The sequence below is a fragment of the Ochotona curzoniae genome, unplaced genomic scaffold (assembly GCF_017591425.1).
Source record: "Ochotona curzoniae isolate NIBS_2020 unplaced genomic scaffold, NIBS_Ocur_1.0 scaffold_3208, whole genome shotgun sequence".
NCBI lineage: Eukaryota > Metazoa > Chordata > Mammalia > Lagomorpha > Ochotonidae > Ochotona > Ochotona curzoniae.
In genome coordinates this window covers 31,385,966-31,408,659 of record NW_024467106.1, presented here as the reverse complement: position 1 = coordinate 31,408,659, position 22,694 = coordinate 31,385,966, and the positions used below count along the sequence as shown (strand labels likewise).

Sequence of the window (22,694 nt, the reverse complement as noted above, 5' to 3'; positions counted from 1 at the left end):
TTGATCACACCTGTGGCCTTCAGCCGCTTTCTCTGTCTTATCCAGGCACACCTCTGGCAACACCCGGGCACAACGCACTGGCAGGAGGGGCAAGAGGCAGGAGCCCAGAGATTACCAGGGGTCACAGCCTCCTAGTCGACTGAGCCCGGCAATTCAGCAAAGGCCTATATGGTGTGTGCAGGCTCTAAACCACCCTTCAGTTTCAGCTTACTGTTCAGGTACCTGTGTACCACAACCTCAACCAGGAGGCAGGCAGTCTCCTCTGCCATCAAGAGGACCACACTAAGCCAGCCATGCCCAGCCTGCTTCTGCCGGGGGCACACCCCTGGCAATAGGACCTTAGGGTTCTTAGTCCTCTGCCTTTGTCCTTCAGGACACACATGTGAGCTCAGAGTGCCAGCCCAAGCCATGCTGACCAGCTCCTCTTCCCATACAGGAGAGCCTCAGCATGGACTTAAGGGACAGAGCATTTGGCTGACCTAACACCTGGGCTAGCTCTCCTGCAGAGATCATCCAATCACACAGCATTGTTAACACACGAGACTGACATATGCAAATTATTTAAAGTAATTTCAATAAAACTGCCTGGCTGGCTCTGGACTGTTCTAATCCACTCAGCCCATGAGCCCTTATCCCTGCTCCCACTCCCATGCTACAAGAGCAGGTTCTTGGCCAAAGTGTCCAGAAGCTTTGGAAGCTTCTTCACACTTTTCTGGAAGCTTCTTCACACTTTTCCCCAGAAACAAACCAATGTCTGGCTAATGTTTGAAACAGGCAGTATGCTGGTGAAAAGTGTCAGATGTGGCTCTGCCTTCCGCTGGGCACTGCACAGTAAGGAAATGCTGGGCACTGAAGGCCCAGGTCAGGGGCGATGGCCCAGAAGTCTCATGGCATGAACACCTGCAAAAGTAAAGCATCAGTGAGCTCCACAGTTGGTAATTACCAATTCCCATTCCAGCTCAACCTATCCACAGCTTCCTGGTCAGCTATCTCACCAGCATCCATCAACACTGGGTTTTTACCTGTTCGTGTCCATGCCCAACCAAGCCATAGTCCCTCCTTTGAGGGGGAAACTTTCCCTCTGACCTCTCAATCCCTGATATGCACCCCTCTGTCCCTGGAACAGCCACACCGCAGCCCTTGCTGCACTCCTACCTGAATTCTGCAAAGAGCGATCCTCGTCTGGAAACCTGAAAGATGCCATCTCACAGATGCATGGAAGAGGGGTACCACACGCCTGTGACGCCAAGGACCGTGACTGGCTGTGCTCTATCGTGTAGCACATGCTGGTGGTGAAATCAATCAAGAGATTACTGAACCTTCCCTGCCAATACTCCCTTCAGTACCTTGGCCTGTGTGAAACCTGACCTAGTCCCAGCTCTCCAGATATTTGGGTGCCAACTGCAGAGGTGGGAGGGCCAGGGGAGGGCCAGTTACCCAAGGTCTGGAGGACAGACACACTCCAGGCACACTACCCAGGAACACAAGCAGGTGGCCACCTTTGTCAAAGGACACAATCTTTGCTCTAGTTCCTTGGCACCACCCTAGCGCCCCTAGTGGCCATGACTGGTACAACTCAGCCTCAGTTGGGCAGGTGTGTCTAGGAATGGCAAGTTAGAATGCCCAGGTTTCCCCTATCTTTAAAGTCCCGGCTGAACCTCAGTTTCTCCTTCTGAACAAGAATGTAGATGCCAACATAATAAGTATTTCATTATTTTAACTGTCCCAGGAGTCTAGATGCTAGGGAATAAAAAAGTATGAAGAGACTTCTACAATGAACTAAATAGAGGTATATATATATATATATATACATATATATGTAATTGCAATACTTACTAATGGAAGCATTCTATATATACATATATGGACATATGCATGTATGTATGCATACATATACATGACATATACATATGTGTGTGTGTGTAATTGTAATATTTGCTAATGGAAGCATTCCAGAATCAGGAGGAAGTTACTTTGATATATCTTTTTTTTTACAAGTTAACAGAGTTGGAAATACTTGAAACTTCTAGCAAACTCACCTTGTATACATCCCCTGGTCCCTCATGAAGCTGTTGCCAACCCAATAGGAAGTGTTTTCAGATAACTTCAACAATAAGCTCTTCCAGGGAGAATGCTAAAGGAAGATTCAGAGAGCACAGGTGTGTGGTCAGAAACACATGCCACAGGATGAGGACCTCCAACAGAGGGCTGAACCTTCCTGCAGTATGTGACCACCCATTGGTGCCCTGGCCCTGTGCTCCTCGAGGGCAATGTCCCAGCCAGCTAAGTGCTGGCTGCCAGTGCTGGCTGATGAGGAGCGGCTGCTTGCAGCACTGTGCTGTGCTGTGAGGGTGGAAAAGCTGCTGGCCACTCGGGGCTAAGGATCATGACTGTGTTTGCCAGGGCATACGGGCCAGAGTGCACTGTCAATTCTGACACAATGATGTGTCTCTATCAAATGGCATCTTCTCCAATCTTACTTACATCTAAATAATGAGAACTCCGAGGATTGCCTCCGACAATGGTGAGGTCGGACGACAGAGATTCGCAATACTCCCGGCTTCTCTGCCAATCTCTCTTAGTGAGTGAGATGTGAAAGCATCTTCTCTGGATCAGTATCCAGCCCACCATACAGCAGGTGTCTAGAAAGCAGGGAGAGAGTGTGAGGGCAGCACAGGCTGGTATGAAATGATACTCCCCACCCGGTCTAGTTCTAGCCAGAACCTCTGGGTCTGAGGCCATGACACTTGTGGAATCATGGCCCAATTTTTCAGCAATCCTGCTAGGTCCCACTCTGCTTCCTCTCCCCATCATGGAAAATACCCTGTCTATGTGTACTCAATGAAAGGACTTCACAAGAAATAGCATGACTTCCTCACACCCCAGGAGTTCCCCTATAGGACAGTGTTTCTACTCCCACCCTGCTTCATTTCTGAACAGTTTGCAGTGTGCCCTGAATTTTGTCCAGTCTCATCTTGGTCACATAACCATTCAATGGACCTCTCACACATTCATTCTTCTCTTCTGCTCCTGAAAGCAACCCCACCAGACTTCACATCATTATTTCAGGGATTTCCTTAGCTGTGATCAAGCAACTACAAGGACTTAGTCTAGACTGGGATGGCATGAGCAGAATATTTTTTTTTTAAGGACCTCCCCAGGTCCAAAAAGAAGGATGCCTAGGAAACAAATTCAAAGATAATGATGGACAAAACTTCAAGTTGCTCCACAGCGCTTCCAGTGGAAGGGACGTGGGCAGGGAAGGTTCAGGCCTTGGGACCTGCAAGCCTTGGAGCACAACATGGGATCATCTGCTGAATGTAGGAGAAAGGAGGGGAGCAGGGTGGGAGCTGCACTGGAAGCTGCCCACGGCACCAGCCAAGATTTGGTGATTGGAGTCTCAGTGGCAGCAGGCAGAATGTTCTTCCGAAACTGCACACTGTGGTGTAGGACTAGGAACACTGGTCAATTGGGTTATGCTGAGTTCAGATCTAGTCATCAAACACACAAAGGACACTGGACAAAGGAGTCAGCAATTGGGTGATGGTTGGATCTCAGGACAGGCAGGGAGAGAAATGAAGACAGGAGGCAGCTGACACGCAGAGGAAGAGGGGGAGTGTCAGTAAATCACAGGCAGAGGTGGCAGAGGTGTGGGGTGGAAGAAGCTGTCATCAGAGTAGGCATTCACAGCTGTTCTTTCAATGGAGGTGCAATCGGGGATGCTGTGGGAACCTGGGTCGGGCAGGGGAAGGGGCAGCCCCGTTGTGGGATCTCACAGCACGAAGCAGAAGAAGATTCAGGAAATGACAGTTGTAGTTGGCTGTAAGCACTCTTCCTGCCCCATCAGACAGACAGAGCCCAACCCTGACACTCACCAAAGCCCTCCTCAAAACTGTGCCACGGTTCTGGCAGCTTTCCTAAGACCCCCAGCCTGCCTTGGCATGGACTTTCCCTTCCATGTGTTCTTTCTCCCATTGCTGCATTCAAAGTGGATAGATCCAGGAGGATCAGGGGTCGGCCACAACATTTCTCCCCAAACCCTTCAACCCACCCACATCCCTGTCATGGCTCCATGTGGACTTCAGCCACCTTGCACTCTGAACAAGTGCCGGGGGTTCCAGATTCCCCCTGCTCCTGTCCATGGGGTGATTTGTACTGTGAGCTTCCACCCTTGGAACTGAAAGGAGTGCCCTAGATCCAGTATGCAGCTTCATCCCTCTCCCTGCTGGCTGGCAGTGAAAACTCTCATCAACCCAGCTCTGTTCCCCAGCCCTTTTCCTACACAACTTCCTGCCTTCTGAGTGTTCCCAGACCCCTGTCCCTGGTGCCCCCTGGCCTGGCTCCCTCATGACCAGCCAGCCCATTCAGCTCCCCATGCCCAGAACAGCTACCTTGTGATGGGCAGGTGAAGAAGGGCCTCACTGTGTCCTGCAGGTGGCTCAGCTTCTGCTGCACAGTCTGCTGAAGTTCCACCCTCCTGTGCAAATCCTCTTGCATCTTCTCCCTGTCCGCCTTGCAGACCTGCAGCTGCTTCTGGGCAGCCTGGTGTACCCTCTGCTCTTCCCCTAGTGCTTTCTGGCTCTGGGTCAGCTGTTCCTTGGAGTTCTGCAGGTCCTTTTCCATCTGCCCCAGCTGTACAGTTCCAAGGTGGAGCTGCTCCTGAAGGCTGCTGTTGGTGACCTCCAGCAGCCTGTTCAGTTGCCCATAATGCTGAGACACCTGCAGGTCTGGGTGGCCACAGAAAGGGATGGGGTCATTTGCGAATACCTGCTGCAGCCACATCCTGGAGCTCTGCCACTCTGTTATAGGGCCCCTAATCTGTGTCTTGCGACATTTATCACCACAGGGCTGAAATATGACATCTGAGAGCCATAATATTGGTCATTAGGGAAGATGGGGTAATTGTTGGCAGACAGCACAGGAAACCAGCCCAAAGCTGAGGGTGTGAGCAACATGCATGTGGGGTCTACTGAACAAGAGTAGCTGAAGTTGGGGAGAGCAGGAGATGAGGTGGCTTGTGGGCAGTGGGGAGCCAGGGTCAGCCATACTCACATTGCATGCCCAGCCAGATAGCAGCCACCGCCAGCAGCAGGCAGGTGAGGAGCAGGCCAAGCAGGAGGTACTGTGAGCAGCAGGGGTGGCCATGACCTTCACAGAGGGAGGGAGGAAAAGTGAGGGGCTGGGGATGGAGTTGGGGGATCCTGCGGTCCACATTCCCTGGAGGCTCCTGCAGAGGTGAGGGGATGGGCAATGGCCAGCTCCCCAGTGTGCTGGGGCAATTTGTATGTGAAGAGGGAGTATGTTCCAGATAAGGTCTGGGGGTTGTTCTTCATGAGGCACATGGAGTGTTATTGCCTGGTAGCAAGGGGAACTAACACCCAGGGCAGAGAGGAAATGAGTACCAGGGATAGAAATGGCGTAATCTAAGGGTTGGGTGTGCCTCTGGGTCACAGGAGTCTCCTCTCCTGATAAGGTGCGCCTGGTGGGGCCATGTGGGTTTATCCCACCAGTGACCCATGCTTCACACTCCCTCCCTCCTTCCCCAGGCTTCCCCATAGATGGCAGTGGAGCTGGCGAGGGGACAAAACTCACACAGGTGCATCCTCCTGGCACCTGAGGACAGGGCACTGCTCCAGGACTTGGTTGGTTGCTCTGTCTTGACTGCTGAGGACAAAACATGCTAGCCCCGGTGTTCCCCACAGCTTCCACCCCTCAGCCCTCCCCACCGCCCCGCCTGCCAGTGCCGCTATCCACCTACAATTACTCTGGGATTCCTTCACCACCCACAGGTTTCCTCATTGCCCCAAGGCTCCTGCCAGTGTATCATCACTGATCTTTCCCCATTGGACCCCATCTTAGCTTTCCCAGGGCTGGCTCCCTTTATGGTTTACTTGGGGCGGGAAAATTTTGACTCCCTACTCTCCTCCTGATTGATCCCTGTCCAATATCTGCCTTCTTCCCCTTGTAACCCCTATGGCTCCCATTCCTCAACAGAGCTCAGCTCCAGGCCCTGCCCCAACCCCAGTCACCACCAGGACTGTACCTGTTATTGAGATGCTACTGGCATCTAACTCCAGCTACAGCTTTCCTTCTCCCCTCCCAACCTGGGGTAGCATCCTCTGGAGACCACTGTGACTCTCTCATCTCCAACACAGCATCAGCCCCTCCCCACTCCCCTGGCACACACACTCGCCACACCTGCTTGGTTCCCTGGTCTGGAGGGCAGTGCCAGGTCTGTAGATGCCTCTGGATATGAGGACACCTGCACATTTTCATAGGTGATATCTCCATCCTCGTCATACTCTAAGAGAGAACAGGAGAGGAAAAGTGAGGATAGGAGAGGAAAAGAGAGGAGAAGAGTAGAGAAGAGAGGAGAGGGAGGAGAGGAGAGGAGAGAGGAGAGGAGAGGAGAGGACAGCAGGGAAGAGGAGGGGAGAAGAGGGGAGGGAAAGGGGGAGGGGAGGGGGGAGGGGAGAGGGAGGGAGAAGAAGAGAGGGGAGGAGAAGAGGGGAAAGTGCCTGGGGGCTGGTTTGGGTGGGATCACAGGGAGGAAGAGGTTGTGAGTACCCTTACCCTGCCTCAGGTGGGGGACATTCTTCCTCAGAGGAGCCTTCACAAACCGCAGGTCTGCATAGGTGATGGTGCCTGCCATGTTCCCTGGCAGCACCTTCAGCCCCCTTGTTTGCTCACCTAAGCCCCTCTCTTCTTCCACCCTGCTCACTCTAGAGCTCAAAGTTCCCTCTGTGGCTGCACTGCAAAGCACTTGACCCTGTTACTTGCAGAACAAAAGAGGAAGATCACAGTGTGTGATCAGTGAACCAGGGGCATCGTTGGCCCAGGCCAAAGGGGCAGGGGGATGCTGGGACCAGAGCCCAGGGTAGGAAGTGAGGCATCTTAGACCAAACCCCTCTCCCAATAGGCTGCCCATGGCTGTGGCAGGGCTGGGCTCCTGGGGCTCCTGGGGCTCCTCTGCTCCTGACCAGCTCTTCCCTCTAGGGTGTGTGTGTGTGTGTGTGTGTGTGTGTGTGTGTGTGTGTGTGTGTGTGTGTGTGTGCGCGCGCGCGTTGCTGCATTGTCCCATGGAAACTCATAGTGCCTTGTCCCTCATCTGCTTGAAATTTGAGAACAAATGAAATTGCCTCACACATGTGCCCACTCCAAAGCCCTTCCTGGGGATTAAATGGCCTTGGAAAAAGGCACTAGGATCCACCCTGTTGGGTCAGCACGCCCTCCCTCCATCTCTCTTTTCCTTCTCAAAACTTCTCTCTGGCCCCTCTGCTCTCTGGCTGATCACACCTGTGGCCCTCAGCCCCTTCCTCCATCCTATCCATGCAACACCTGGGCACAATGCACTGGCAGGGGATGAGAAACAGGCTGCAAGGATTAGCAAGAGCCACAGCTTGCAGGCGACTGAAGCTCAGAACTTAGGCTATGCTCGGACTGGGCAGGATTCCAAGTCGCCAGAATTTTCATATTTCATTAGACTTGCTTTCCCAGAAATGTTCCTCCTCTGCATAACCCAGCTCTTCCCGCTCTTTACTTCTCAGCCCCAAGAAGAAATGGGCCTTTGTGGGGATGGAGTGGGTGACAAGGCCTGACGGGCCCTCGTGGTTGGTGAGGGCCTGACCAAGTGATGGAGAAGAAGAGCCCAGGGAAGAGCTGAAGAAGGCCTGCTGGGCAGCAGTGCCTGAAAGTGTTTCCAGAACTTTTGGTTTCCAAGATGCCATCCCTCCCAGATCAACTCCCCAGGCCTTGTATCCAGGGATCACACTAGGAGCCTACCTGCAAGAGGGAAGCAGGAACTACCATGGCATTGCAGGAGACACCTGCACTCCCTTCTCAAATCCTCTCTTGTAGCTGGGGAAGAAAACATTCAAGCCACAGATGAACAGCCCATGTGGCTACTGGTGTGTGGTGTGCCATGGCCCGAGCTTTCACAGCTGATCCCTCAGATAGTGGGGGCAGGAGGACACACTTGTCATCTCAGGTCTTGGTGTGAGAATACACAGGAGTGCCTGTGTGCGCATGTATGAATGTGTTGGGGTGTTGTGATGGAGTATGTGTGAGAGGTGAGTATCTTTTAGGACCCTCCCAGTAGAGGGTTCTGTGTCTGTGAGCTGCCTACTACATCACTGTCACTTTGATCAGGGCCAGGACTTACCAGGCTGTTTTCAGAAAAGCCACCAAAGGGCGTGGCAGCCAGCACTTGTGAGTGTTTCCTTGCTACAACTCACACTTTCCTAAGGCATCTCTGCAGCTGTTCACTGGCTGTGCTTGACTGAAGTTTCAAAAAGGCCCGCCCTCCTCCTCCCAACTACCACCAATTCCCTGGCAGGACCTCTCTCAGATACAGACAGTGTGAGATGTGTGGGTGACTCCCTGTGGGCCTCAGGGGTAGAGAGAGCAGCTGGAGGCAGAGTGGGTGGGGACAGTCAGAGTACATGCATGGATGTGTGGTACACAGCCGTGGATATGGACATCCATTGCAGAAACCTTGGCAGGAAGTCCACAACCATAGCTAATGTCCCAGTGTTCACAGTCAGTGCACAAGTGAACATGACCTCGCTGCCCAGGAAAGCCCCAAAACCAAGCTGCAGGCATGCTGTGCCCAACACAAGCTGGGGGAGAGGAGGGCAGGGATCACACAGCACTTAAGTGGCTGCCTGGGACACCTGCATCCCCTACCAGCGCAGTGCCTGTTGAGTCCCAGCAGCTCTGCTTCCTTTCCAGGCTTTTGGTAATGTGCACCCTGGGCAATAGCAGATGAAGGCTGGCCTTGCTATTGCACGTGGCTGGACAAGTCACCATTTCCCATTTGCAACATGCAAAATAGACTAGATCTCAATCAAATGAATGTGTGCTGGAGACATGGTGAGTAGAAACTTCATCACAGGACTCTGTGAACTCAGTTGTCATCTCTCAGAGTGAGAGGGAGAGACACGGGCCCACCCACAGCCCATAGGACTCTTGACACTGGGGTCGCAGCGGCCAAGAAGTGCTGAGGGTCCATGGAACTAGCCCCAGGCCCTTTCTTGGTTTTGTGATGAAACCACAGAAACCACTTTCATTGGTGCTGGTGGCACCGGGCTGAAAGGAAGCACCTGAGGGTCAACTCAGATTGAAAGTGACATCAGTAGATATGATGATGGTTCCAGCCACAGAATGAAATGTTGCAGAGATCAATGATTAGTGCTCCCTGGTATTGAGTAGTGAAGTGCTCAGTGTCAAGTGGAGGGAGTCCTTGTTTAAGCAGAGTTGATGGGCAGAACTTTCAGGGGAGAGGTGGTTGGTAGCATTTTACACTCATGGGGATCTTAGGGAGCCCAATCCACTTCTAATTTTAGCTCAGTGGGCTATTGGCTCATTATAAAGCACACATGTGACTGGGAGGTTTGCCTCAAGAGGTTACCATGGAACTCTAGCATTGCTCGCAAATATGCCCATACCCACAATTCTTTCAAGGAACAACCCCTTGCTGTAGAGTTAGTCCTGGACCCTATTTGTGCTTTGTGACTCCCATCTTCCCCGCCCTCCTCTGACCCTAAGGGATTGAAATACACGAGGAATGAGACAGGTGCTGTGGCACAGCAGGCTTCAGGATTCACTGGTCTGATATCCCATTTTTGAGGACTGAGCAGACATATCTGGGATACTCCAATGGGATCCCAGAATCCCAAGCTTGCATCCTTCATAGCCTTCTCTGCTCCAGGAGAGCTGGTCCAGTGCCCTCCCCTTTGCATTCTGGCAGATTACCAAAAGAAAACTGACATATTCTCCTTAACCCCCGTGAATGGATCCTGCTGTGCGGGCTCGTTGCCCTAGTACCTGCAGATCCCAACCACTTACCCCAGAGTGTGATGGATGATTCTAGGTTGCAAAGGAAAAGTTGCTGCATACTAGCTGGTTCACTGGAGGCAAAGACCCTAACTGTTAGGTGCATGGTGGAGAAGGAGACCTTGAGGAAAGCTGATTGGACACTCCTCCCTGGTGGCCACAGAGCTTCAGCCTGGTTTCAGCCTGCCAACTTTCATCATTCTGGTGGGGAATGACTGCCCACTGCCTTTCCTCCTGGCCATTGATTGCTGCAGCATGAGCACCTCTCTCCCCTCCCTGAGCTGGCCTGGCTGCCCACAGTTGTCCACAGGTGTCCCAAGGGGACAAGATGGTGAGGAGCTGCCAGAATGAATGAGGCTGCCCTTCATCTGCCTATTAGATGGAACCCGGTGCTCATGCTCTGTTCACCAAATTCACCCAGCACTTGGAGCAGATCCTAGAGCAGCTGTCTGAAATACCAACACACCAGGATTCTCCTGACATCCACTCAGAGTAAGCAAACAGGACCTTGACCCCCAGGAAATTCATTTGCCTCTCTCCTCCGCAGAACTCCTGAGCACAACATGAGGAAGTGGGCTTCTACCATGGCAGCAGCTAGGTGGCCTTGAGGATCCTGGGGCTGGGGGCTAGTCGCTGGCATTGTTGAGCAGGCCTGAGAACTCCCACACATGTTTAGGTTCCAGGGGTGCTGGTGCTGCTAGGGCCACAGACTGTCATGCTGGTGTTTTGTGCTGGTGGACTGGGCTTGTGGACTCATTAACATGCTTGAGTCCCAACTGGCCAGATGGGTAGTGTCCCAGGCCAGCACTTCTGCTGGATGTGGCATCCTGTGTGAGAAGGCACGGCTTTAGGCCAGCACACCACACCAGCAGAACTGGTGAAAGCCATGTGCTTGCATGCACAGGGGCTATGGTTTAGTCACAAAAGAGGATATGGGGATGTATGGGAGGTGGGGATTGCTTAGGGAGTAACTTGCAGGTGAGAAATGACTTCTGGGACACTTCCAGCAACAAAAGCACTGTACTTTGCAGGTAAGTGAGTGGGCTGAGACCAAGCAGTTTGGAGGAGGGAAGTTGGAACACGTTTCAGGATTAGAAGAAAGCACTCACCAAGGTAGAAGACCTGGGCTGGGCTAATTAGCACTGATCACCACTGACCACCACCCACTGGTGCACACTAAAGTTTGGGCTGGGAGCCTATCTGGCAGGGCTAGATCATAGTACCTGCCAGTGAGTGTTGAAACAGTGGATGAATAACGTCAGGCTAGGCCAGCACATGAGAGAACCAGGTCTGGGAAGAGATTGTGTGTGGGATATATGGGCTCACTGCTGTGGAACTGCAATATCTACTGATTTTCTCAAGAACTGAATGGGTTGACAAGCTGATCTAGGTATGACTATGGAACTCATGGGTACTGGGGTTGGCAAAAGTCCATGCTGGTCCAGGCTGCCTCATCCATACACATACCCAGGAATAGGATAAAAGGAGGGTCAAGCCACAACATTCACCAACACATGAAAAGGCAGATGCTGGAGGACAGACCATGCCAGGTAAGGGCCTGGCACCCACTGGAACATGTGATATCTGGGTCTGGAAATGGGCTTGTTGGAGGGACTTGGGGAACTCTCCTGATAGGACATAGGTCTCATTGGTGAGCATGTGAGTCAGTGCTGGGTGTTAATCAGGTTGGGCAGGACTGTTCTACTTATCAGCAAGTGTGTGTGGGCTGGTTCTGGGAAGTGGAGGAAGGGTGCACCAGGCAGGGTCAGGCCACACATTAGCACACTGGCATGTGTAGGAGCCAAGAGGCAGTGCAAGCCATGCTGGGCTAGGCTATCACACCTACTGGTTTACATGAAAGCCAGGGATGTGGGCAGACGGGGCAGAGGTAGGCTAAAGCACCCACCAGAGATTTGGGACTGAGTGTGGACTGGGTCAGGCCAGGCTGCAGCATCAGTTGGCAAAAGCTTAGATGTGGTATTGGCTATGCCAGGCTAGGTCAAAGCAACCACTGGTTTGCACAAGATCTGTGACTGGAGCAGGCCTGGTTGGGGAGCTAAGGGGTTGCACCAGCTGGGTTGTGGTTCCTACTGGTGAACACATGAGCCAGAATATGGTTGGTGACTGTCCTGAACATGGCTGCAGTATAACTTGGCATATGTGGACAATGTCTAGGGTGCTGGCTAAGCTCTAGCATCCTTGATGCTTGTAAGGGCCAGGGTGAGTGTAGGATGGGCTGGGCTATGTCTCTGCACCCAGTGAACCATGCGAGGCCTGGGTCTGGGAGTGGATCAGGCATGGCTGGACTGTAGCACCTGACAGGAAGAGTCAGAATGGGGGGATGGGCCAGTCAGGCAAGACCTCTGCACCAACCAGAACAGGAGGTGGGCCAAGCCAGGCTGTGCCAACAATCTACTGGTGTGTGTGACATCTACCCCTGGGAGGTGATCTGATAGAGGAACTTGGGGAACTCCTATGTCAGGTAGCAGTGCCTGCTGGCCCAAGAATCAAGACTGGGAGGAGCCCAGATCTGGCCAGGTTACAGTACTGGCTAACATACGTGTGTCAGGTTTCAGTGGGCCAGCTGGGATAGTTCATAATGCTCACTGGCAGATGTGAGAACCAGGACCTGATGCAGGACAGGCCAGAATGAGCCAAAAACACCAACCAGTTCACATTAGGGCCAGGAATGGGGGCTGGCTGGGCTGGGCTGGGCTAGGAATCAGCACCCACTCACATGATCAGTAACTGGGGGTAAATGGATTGGGCAAGGTTATAGCACCTGCCAGCAAATGCCCAGGTAGGGCATGCCATTCCAGACTGGGCCATGGAACAGAGCAACACAGGTAAGACCCATGTTGGGTAGGTGAACCTGGTAGGGGGGGTAAAAGGAACTCCCCTGCTGGGCCACTGCTTCCAGTGGTGAGCGTGAAAACTGGGATTGGGGACACACCAGACTAGGCAGGTCTTCAACACCTGTTGACCTGCATGTGAGCTGGGTTAGGGAAAGAACAAGGCTAGGAAAACCGACTATATCCACATGTGTATGCATGGATTAGAACAAGTACAGCCTGGCTGGGCTTTGCTACAGCCATTGGCTGGCAAGTGCTGGCAAAGGGAGCAAGTCCTGTCAAACTAGACTGCAGTGAGCATGAGAACTGAGAACCAGGGCCAGGGGTAGATCTGGTTGGACAGATGTTAGCACCCACTAGCATAAATGTGGACTGGATAGTAGAGTGGTTTGGGATGAGTAAGTCTGAGGTGCCCATTGGTGTGTACAAAACCAAGTGGAATGCAGGACAGAATACACTACGCTGTTCATATTGGCATGTGCAGGAACCAGGACTGTGGGTGAGCTTGGTGGGGGGTTTTGGAGGTTACTCTGTCTGGGTTGAAGTTACTGCTGGAATACACGAGGGCAAAGTGTGAGGTGTGCTGGGTTAGGCTGGGCCACAGCATCCATTGCTTTGCATAGGAGACAGGGCTGAAGACAGAACTGACCCAGCAACTGCAACCACTAGTGTGTGTGTAGATTGGCATGGGTCATGGATTGAGCCAGACCCTGTACTGCTCAGCACACACATAAGTTAATCTGGAATCACCTCACAGGACGTTTTTTTTGGAGATCCCCAACTGAACCACTCAACTCAGAACTCCAAGCATGGGGAGAATCATAAGATTCGTGGTCTGACCACAGAGTGCATATGTCAGAACTGGGCCTCCTCGGTTGCTGAAGACAGTGTAGTGGACAGCATGCCTATATGCACGTGGAGGATATGGAAGTCCATTGGGGGCTTGCAGAAGGCATCTAGTATCATAGCAGAGGATGGAGGGCAAAATAAATTGGACAACTCTCCCAGGCATGTGTTGACAGCAAGTATCTGGGCAATTGGAGACTATAGGGTGGACTATCTCACCCGATAGGCCTTGGAAGAATTTCCTCATCCTTGGGTCAATGAAACCAACAGAAATTCAGAACTATCAAAACCACGTTAGTACTCTTAGAACATGCTCCACATGGGGACCCTGGGATAACATTGGGTGGCTATCCCCCATAGCCAAGTACTGATGCCATTAGGATGCTTGGTGGGGCTCCTCCCCTTCTCTCTTACCTTCCTTCGATACATGAAGAAAAAAAAATTTGAAACAAATCGTCTCATCCACTTTCTTCTATTCTTTGATCCTTCACACCCTAATCAGTGGTCCAAAAGGGCATGAGTCCTTCTCAACTATGTAAACATCATCAAAAATAAAATCATGGGGGAAGGAGCCAAGTGTACTTAGAAGTTGAGCAGGTGGGAATCAGTGAGGGGTAGAAGTTGGAAAAGGGCTCATACAAGACAGTGATTTCCAAATTTAGAGCCTGAAGGAACAGTAGAAGGGAGGAGGGGTTAGGAGACTGGAGGTGGGATCCCTTCTCTAAACTCCAGCTCACCAAGCTTCTGGAAGGAAGTAGGGTCCCAAGGGAACCATGGTCAGAGCCAAGAACATGACTGACAGATTCCTCCATCTACAGGGAATGTGCCAAGAAGGGATCCTTCTGCCACACTTCCCAGATCAGATGCGCAGCTCTCCCAAAGTTGGTAGGCATCATCCTGCCCCGTCACCCAAATCACCCCCACCTGGGAGGACCGTTGACTCCAGTAAGTCCTTTCTCACTTTGAGAAAACCTCAGGGGTGGCAAGATCAATCTCCTGGACACACCCATTAGGCCTGTTGCTCCCCATCAGTAGTACCTCCATTGCCAATGTCCTCCACCCAGTTGCCCTTGGTGATCACTCAGAGAACCTGACCCAGCATGGCACTCCTCCTGCTGCTGCCATTCTCTGCCCTCATCCCCTGAGCTCCTGCAAACATAGACACTGCACTGCCAGGCTCAGGCCCTCTTGCCATGGCACCCTTGGTCGAGAAGAGCACAGAATGTGAGGGCAGCAGCCCCAGCAAACCCTGGCCATGACTACACATAACTTCGTCAGCACTTGCTCTTCTGCCTCCCAACCATAGGCCCCCAGATCAGGATCTCCCCTCAACCACAACCCCAACCCCAACATGTGGTAGTGAACTCCACAGAGACCTGGGCCGTGGAGCCTGGCACTGCGCTCAGCACATCCTGCTGTGGGCGGTGACCCTAGAGCTGACAGAACCCTTGCCGCCACCTGCAGCTCCCTGGAAGCCCAAGGATGGACTGCCCTGTCCTGCATGCTCTTCAACTTCTTTAGCTTCAGCTTCCTGTCCATGAGCCCACACCCCATGCTGGCTACCACGACCTTAACTGGGAAGCAGGCTGTCTCCTCTCTCACTGAGGGCACCACGCCAAGCTACCCATGTCTAGCCTGCTTCTCACAGGGCACATTCCTAGCAATGGTAACTCTGGATTCTTAGGCCTCCACCTTTGGTCATCAAGATATACCTGTGAGCACAGAGTGCCAGCCCTGGCCAGGCTGACCACGTAGGGGAGCCTCAGTATAGACTTAAGGGACAGAGCAGTAGGCCATCCCAACCCCTGGACTCACTCCCCAGGGCTCATCCAACCACACAGTGTTGCTTAAGCAAGAGACTAACAAGTGTAAATTATTTAAAGTGATTTCAATAAAACTTCCTGGCTGGCTCCAGGCTAGCCTTTTTATTCAGCCCCTGTGCACACCTCCTGTTCCCACTCCTATGCCACAGGAGCAGGTTCTTGGCCACGGGATCCAGAGTCCCTTCTTGAAGCTTTTTTACTCCTTTTCCAGGAACACATCAGTTGCTAGGGCAAGGCATGAAGCAGGCAGGTTACTGGTGACAATGGTCAGGTCTGAGTCAGGCCTTGACCAGGCACTTTCCAGTGAGAAAATGTTGGGTACTGCAAGCCCTCGTTAGAGGGGATGGCCCAGATGCTCCTGGCATGAACACCTGGAAGAGTAAAACATCAATGTGCTCCACAACTGGCTGCCATTACGCTCCCACCAGCCCATCCACCTCTACCCCAGTTCCCTGGACAGCCACTTCACCAGTTCCCTGAAATGCTAGGTCTTTACCTGCCCCTGTCATGCCCAACCAAGCCATAGACCCTCCCCAAGAAGAACTTTTCTATCTGACCTCTCACCACCTCCCTGCACCTCTCTGACCTAGACTTGGCATATCACAGCCCTTGCTCCACTCTTACCTGGATTCTACACAGAAAGGTACACATCTGGAAACCTGAAAGACGCCATCTCACAGATACAGGCATAAAGGGTAGTGCACTCCATTGGTTTCAGGACCCATGACCAGTTGTGCTCTAACATGGAGCACCTGCAAATATTAAAACCAAATCAGCTGAATCCCCAGCCTATCCTCCCCTCTGTGCTCTCACCATGACAACCTACTGCCAGTCCTAACCCCTCTCTGCCTGCCTAGCACGTGGCACAGATCTAGATGTCTGGATGCCAATTGTAAAGATAGATGGTCAGTTACCCTAGGGAATATAAGCAAGTGGCCACCTTGTCTCAGGACTCAAACTCTGCTCTACTTTCTTGGCACTGCTCTAGCGCCCCCAGTGGCCCTGACTGGGACAGCGCAGCCAGTTGGGCAGGTGTGTCTAGGGATGGCAAGTTAGAATGCCCAAGTTTCCCATCAGCTGTAAAACCCTGGCTGAACTTCAGCTTCTCCTTAGAAATAAGGATGTAGATCCCAACCTAATAACTATTTCATCATTTTAACTGTGCCAGGGACTTCTAGATACTAGGGAATCGAATAAATTCTAAGACTTCCCTAGAATGTTCTTAAATGGAGAAAAATAAATAGGCAATTGTAATACTAACTAAAGGAAACATTCTGGAATCAGTAACTAAGGAGGAAATTGCCTTGATATGTCTTTGATGAGATGACAAATAGATGGAAGCATGCAAATTCCAGACAAACTCACCCCGTATTCCTCTTCCAGTACTCCGTTATTAAACTGTGGCCAACCCAATAAGAGGTGTCCCTGGATAATTTTGAGAGTAATCTCTTCCATGGAGAACTCTGAAGTGAGAGTCAAAGAGCACAGGTGTGTGGGCGAAATGCATTACACAGGACGAGGACCTCAGGGCCAAGCCTGCCTGTGGTACCTGACCGCTCATGGGTGGCCCTGCACTCCTCAAGGGCCACATCCCAGCCAGCTAAGAGTTCCCGCCAGCACTGACTGGTGAGGAGGGGCCACCCTCATCACTGTGTTGTGAGGGTGGAGAAGCTGTTGGCCACTCGGTGCTGAGGATCGTGACCATCTGTGTTGCCCAGCACACGTGGACTGGTGTGCATTGCTCATTCTGCCCTGATGACGTGTCTGTAACAATTGGCAACCCATCTGGGCTTACTTACTTCTGAATAATAGTAACTCCAAGGATTGTCTCTGACTGTGGTCAGGCCAGATGGCAGAGATTCGCAATACTCCTGGCTTCTCTGCCAATCTCTCTTAGTGAGTGAGATGTGAAAGCATCTTCCCTGAATCAGTATCCAGCCTACCATACAGCAGGTGTCTAGAAAGCAGGAAGAATGCAATGGGATGAATATAAAACTGCTGTGGCTCGTCTGCTACCCACACCCTCCTGGGTTGGGGCCATCACACTGTGGACTTCTGGCCCCAGATCTCTGCAATCCTCCTCAGCCTCGCCCTGCCACCTCCGCCATGGCAAATGCCCTGTCTATGTACGCTCATTAAAAAGTCTTCACACTCAATAGCATGACTTCCCCACACTCCAGGAGTTCTCACAGGACAAAGTTTTCTACCTTCACCCCTCAAACTCATTTCTGAACTTTACAGTATACCCCGAGTTTTGTCCAGTTTCATTTGTCCTCACCAGCACCCACTGGGCCTCTTATTCATTCACATCTTCTCCTTCCCAAAATAGTCACCACTGAAACACTGAAATCACTGAAACATGGGTACACTTAACTGTGATCTAAAAACTAGAATGACAATGTCTAAAATGGGATGTCATGAGCAGATTTTTGTTTGTGAAGGTCTTCCCTAGCTCCAACCAGAAGGCGGCACTGGAGAGAGTAGGAGTAATGGCTATGGAACAAATTTAAAGATAGGAAAGGGAAAAATGTCAGATGTCTTTGCAGATGTGAATACTCTACGTGAAACCCTTGGAGAATGAGATGAAGGCATCTATTGAGCACGGGAGGAAGGAATATGGGGTACTGGGGAAGCAGTCCAGGTTGTCAGGCAATGTTTGGCAACTGGAGTCTCGGGAGTGCCAGAAAGAGGCTATCCCCCGACAAGACACTCCTTGATACAGCACCAGGAACTCTGGTCAACCGGGTTCATGCTGAGTTCAGATCTTACCAGTCAAGCACATGAAGGACACTGGAAAAAGGAGTGAGCAGTTGAGTAATGACTGGACCTCAGGATGGGCAGGGAGGAAAGTGAAGACAGGAGGTAGCTGGCAGGAACAGAGGAAGGGGAGTTGCCAGAAGTTGTGAGCCTCTGTGAGGTGGCAGAAGTATGAGATGGAAGAGCTGTCATCTGAGTAGGCATTCACAGCTGTTCTTTCAATGGAGGAGCAGTCAGGGTTGCTGTGGGAACTGGGGGCAGCCCTAGCATGGATCTTACAGCACAGAACAGAAAAAGATTCAGGAAATGATAGTTGGAGGTGTCTTCACAAGTTGTTCCTGCCCCCTCAGCCAGACAGAGCCTCGCCCTGACCATGCTCCCAAGCCCTCCCTGTGCCTCCTAGCACCTTGCCTAGGACCCCAACCTTCCTCAGCCTGGCCTTTCCCTTCCACACGTCCCTTCTCCTATCACTGTTTTCAAAGAGGGTAGACCAGGTGGAGAAGTGTTCTGCCTCACTCTTATTGTGAATCATCCCACCCACCTCTCTGTGAGAGCTCCTTGTACCTTTCAACCACCTTTCCCCCTATCGGCCTTTACCAGGAATAGGTGGTGATTCTGCCCTAAGCCACCTGTACAGGAACAAGGACTAAGTGGAGGTATGTCCTTTGAAACTAGTGATCCAACTTTATGAACAAGTGCTGAGGTTTTCCAGACCCCTCCTGCTGTCAGAGTGGTGAAACTAATTTACACTGTGGGCTGCCACCCTTGGTGCTGAAGGGAGAAGCCCTAGATCCAGTGTGCAACTTTACCCTTCTCTCTGTTGGCCAGTGGCTACAACTCTTATCAAACCCAGCTCTGCTCCACTGCCCTTTTCCTGTACAACTCGCTGCCTCCTGAGCACTCCCAGACCCTTGCCCCTGGTGCCCCTTCACCTGACTTTCTCACACCCAGCCAGTCCCTCCAGCTCACCTGTGCCCACAGTAGGTACCTTGTGAGGAGCAGGTGAAGAAGGGCTTCAGTATGACTTGCAGGTGCCTCAGTTTCTGCGTAGACTGCAAGGTCCCTTGCATCTTTGCCTGGCAGTCCCGCAGCTCCTCCTGTACAACCTGATGTGCCTTTTGCTCCTCCTCCAGTGCTCTCTGGCTCTGGGCCAGCTGCTCCGTGGAGATCTGCAAGTCCTTTTCCATCTGCTCCAGTTGGACATTTCCAAGGTGGAGCTGCTCCTGCAGGCTGACATTGGAGGCTTCCAGCAACCTGCTAAGCTGCCCGAATTGATGAGACACCTGCAGATCTGGGCAGCCACACAGAAGGATGTGGGTGGAGGCTGTACACAACTCCTGCAGCCACGCCCTGGAGCCACAGCACTCTATTATTGACCCCTCTTCTGTGTCTTGCTGTGTTGCCCTTTACAGGCAACATCTGACATTTGGCCACTGAAAGACTGATGATTAGTAAAGACAGGGTGCTTGTGAATAGACAGGGCTGGGATGTAGACCCAAAGCTGACAATGTGAGGGCCGTGCCTGTGCAGTGCACTGCGCCAGAGTAGCTGAGGGTGTTGAGAGCAGGGACGAGGTCTTTGGGGGTAAATGGGGAGGCAGGGTCAACCATACTCACAGTGTACACCCAGGTAGATGGCAGCCACCCCCAGCAGCAGGCAGGTGAGGAGCAGGCCCAGCAGGAGGTACTGTGAGGAGCAGGAGTGGACATGGCCTTCACAGAGGGAGGGAAGGAGGAAAACTGAGGGGTTGCTGGGGTGGGATTGGGGGCCCCTGCAGAAAGCATCCCAAGGAGATGCTTGCAATGTGGAGGGGTGGGCAATGGCCAACTTGCCTGGGCGCTGGAGCATTTCAAAGGTGAAGCGGGAGTACGTTCCAGAAGAAGGGCTGGGGATTGTTCCTGGTTAGGTGGATGGAGAGGTGATTACCTGGTAGCATTGGAACAAACCTCAGAGAAGAGAGGAAACTGGTGGAGAGAATAGGAATAGGGTTGTTCCACGGGTGGGGTGTGCCTCTGGGGCCACAGTGGGAGGGCTCATCTCCAGACAGGTCGCGTGGGCTCATCCCGGCAGTGACTGTCTCTCTCCTGCCTTCCCCAGGCTTCCTTACAACTGGCAATGAAACAGAACTCATACAGGTATATTTGCACTGAAGCTGGGAACTCAGCACTGCTCCAAGATACGGCTGCTCCGTCCAGGCGAAGGGAGCAGTGGTGGCAGCACATGAAATCCAGGCAGTGCCTGGCAGCCTCCTGCAACAAGGCCCTCCCACCCCATGGACCCAGTTGCTTCCCTCTGCCTGCAACTGCTCTGGAATGCTCTCACAGAGGGCATTCCCACTTGACTCTGTAGGCTCCTGCCAGGTTTTCTCCCCCGATCTTCACCCAGTGAACTATATCATGTCTCTCCTGGGGTCCCTTTTATGATTTCCTTGGTGTGGGAAAGGGTTGGTCCCTAGCTCTTCTCCCAATTGATCACTGTCAGTATCTACCTTCCCAATCCTCAGCCTGCCGACATGGCTGACAGTTCTTCATCGGAGCTCAGCTCCCCAGGGCTGCCCCAACACCCATCAGGACCCCACATAGGTTAGGGATGGTGCTGATAGCTGTTGCTGTTCTTATCCCCTCCCAACCTAGGGTAGCATCTTCTGGAGACCACTGTGGACTCCTCACTTCACTCAGAAGCCTCTCTGCACACAAACACACACAGACCCAGACACACACACACACACACACACACACACACACACACACACACACACACATACACAGAAACAAACACAGACTCAGACACAGACATCAGCCGCCCTGGCTCTCTCCAGCATCACACACACAGACTCAGACACACAGAGACACACACACACACATACACAGACCCATACAGACACACACACACAAACAGAAACAAACACAGACTCAGACACACAAACACACACAGACCTAGACACACACACACACACACAGACCTAGATATACACACATACACACACCAGCTGCTCTGGCTCTCTCCAGCGTCTCTCTCTCTCATACACACACACACACACACACACACACACACACACACACACACACACGTCCTCTGGGCTCACCATACCTGCTTGGTCCCCTGGTGCCAGGTCTCTGGGTGCTTCCGGGGCTGAGGGCACCTGCACGTTCTCATAGCTGAGCTCCTCATCCTTGTCCGACTCTGGGAGTGCAGAGGAGAGGACAGGCCTCATGGCAGTGGGGCGGAGGTTGGGGTTTTGTGGGCTTACATGGAGGAAGAGGCTGCAGGTGCCCTTACCCTGCCCCGGGTAGGAGACATTCCTCTTGAGAGGAGACTTCACAAAGTGCAGCTCTGCATAGGTGATGGCCTCTTCCATGGTCCCTGGCAGCACCCCTGTCCCCAGCAGCTCTTTGTTTGCTCACCTAAGCCCCTCTCCTCTCCCACCCTGCTCCTCTACAACTCCAAATTTCCTTTTGGGTGCATTTGACCCTGTGACTTGCAGTCACAAAACAGGAAAATGGAATTGTGTCTTGGATAGATGGGCTTAGTGAAGCAGAGGTATCAATGAGCGCTGGCCACAGGGACAGGAGGGACACTGGGGCCAGAGCCCAGGGCACAGGAACTGGAGATCTTAGACACCACCCAGACTTGCTGTGAAAGCTCTGAGCCCCAGGTTCCTCCTCTCCTAACCAACCCTACCCACAAGGGTGTGTGTTTTGCGGGGGGGGGGGGCGTTGGGTGTGCCTGTGTGCACATGCATGCATATGACTTTGTTGTTGATCTCTGGGGTTTCAGGCAGATGTGGGTTTCCAGAAAGAGATCTTGATTTTCTGCCTTGTCCAGTGGCACTCATGTTGCGCTGCTCCACCAGTTAGGGACTTTCAGAATTAACAAGTGAGGACGCCACGCACAGATGCCCACCCCGAGGTCCTTCCTGGAGATTAACTGGTCTTGGGAGGAGGCATATGGACCCATACTCTTGGATCAGCACCCCTTATCTCTACCCTCCCTCCCCCAACGCACAACCTGTCCCTTACCCCTCCACTCTCTGATCATGCCTGTGGCTCAGCCCCTTCCTTCATCCCATCTTTTTTTTTTTTTTAAAGATTTATTTTTATTATTTTTTCGTTGGAAAGGCGGATATACAGAGAGAGGAGAGAGAGAGAGGAAGATCTTCCGTCCGATGATTCACTCCCCAAGTGAGCGCAACGGGCCGATACTATGCCGATCCGAAGCCAGGAGCCTCTTCCGGGTCTCCCGCACGGGTGCAGGTTCCCAAAGCTTTGGGCCGTCCTCCACTGCTTTCCCAGGCCACAAGCAGGGAGCTGGAAGGGAAGCGGGGCTGCCGGGATTAGAACCGGCGCCCATATGGGATCCCGGGGTTGCAAGGCGAGGACTTAACCACTTGCGCCACCGCGCCGGGCCCCCTTCATCCCATCTTGCCACACTTCTAGCAACACCTGGACAAAGGTCTGTGGGATTGGGGCAAGAAGCAGGTGCCCAGCAGTGTCACACAGTTTCCAGAAATTTTGGTTTCCTCACAGTGGGACTCCTCCAGGACTCACATCTGGGGATCACACCCAGAACCGACCCCATAAGG

At 52.5% G+C, this 22,694-nt stretch overlaps 1 protein-coding gene and 1 pseudogene across 1 annotated transcript; one reads left to right on the top strand and one right to left on the bottom strand.

Moving 5' to 3' along the window:
- Nucleotides 1-198: 198 nt before the first annotated feature.
- LOC121144947 (B-cell differentiation antigen CD72-like) lies at nt 199-21,675 on the bottom strand. The gene is made up of 13 exons (XM_040963592.1): nt 21,392-21,675; nt 21,203-21,295; nt 19,945-20,010; nt 19,729-19,824; nt 19,101-19,403; nt 6,199-6,303; nt 5,593-5,664; nt 5,053-5,148; nt 4,392-4,727; nt 2,485-2,642; nt 2,040-2,134; nt 1,156-1,286; nt 199-900 (listed from the first exon to the last, which is right to left on the bottom strand). Exons 1-13 carry the CDS (start codon nt 21,468-21,470, stop codon nt 863-865), a joined length of 1,668 nt encoding a protein of 555 aa, XP_040819526.1. The 5' UTR covers nt 21,471-21,675; the 3' UTR covers nt 199-862.
- On the top strand, nt 12,662-15,216 carry LOC121172516 (annotated as a pseudogene).
- Nucleotides 21,676-22,694: the final 1,019 nt, after the last annotated feature.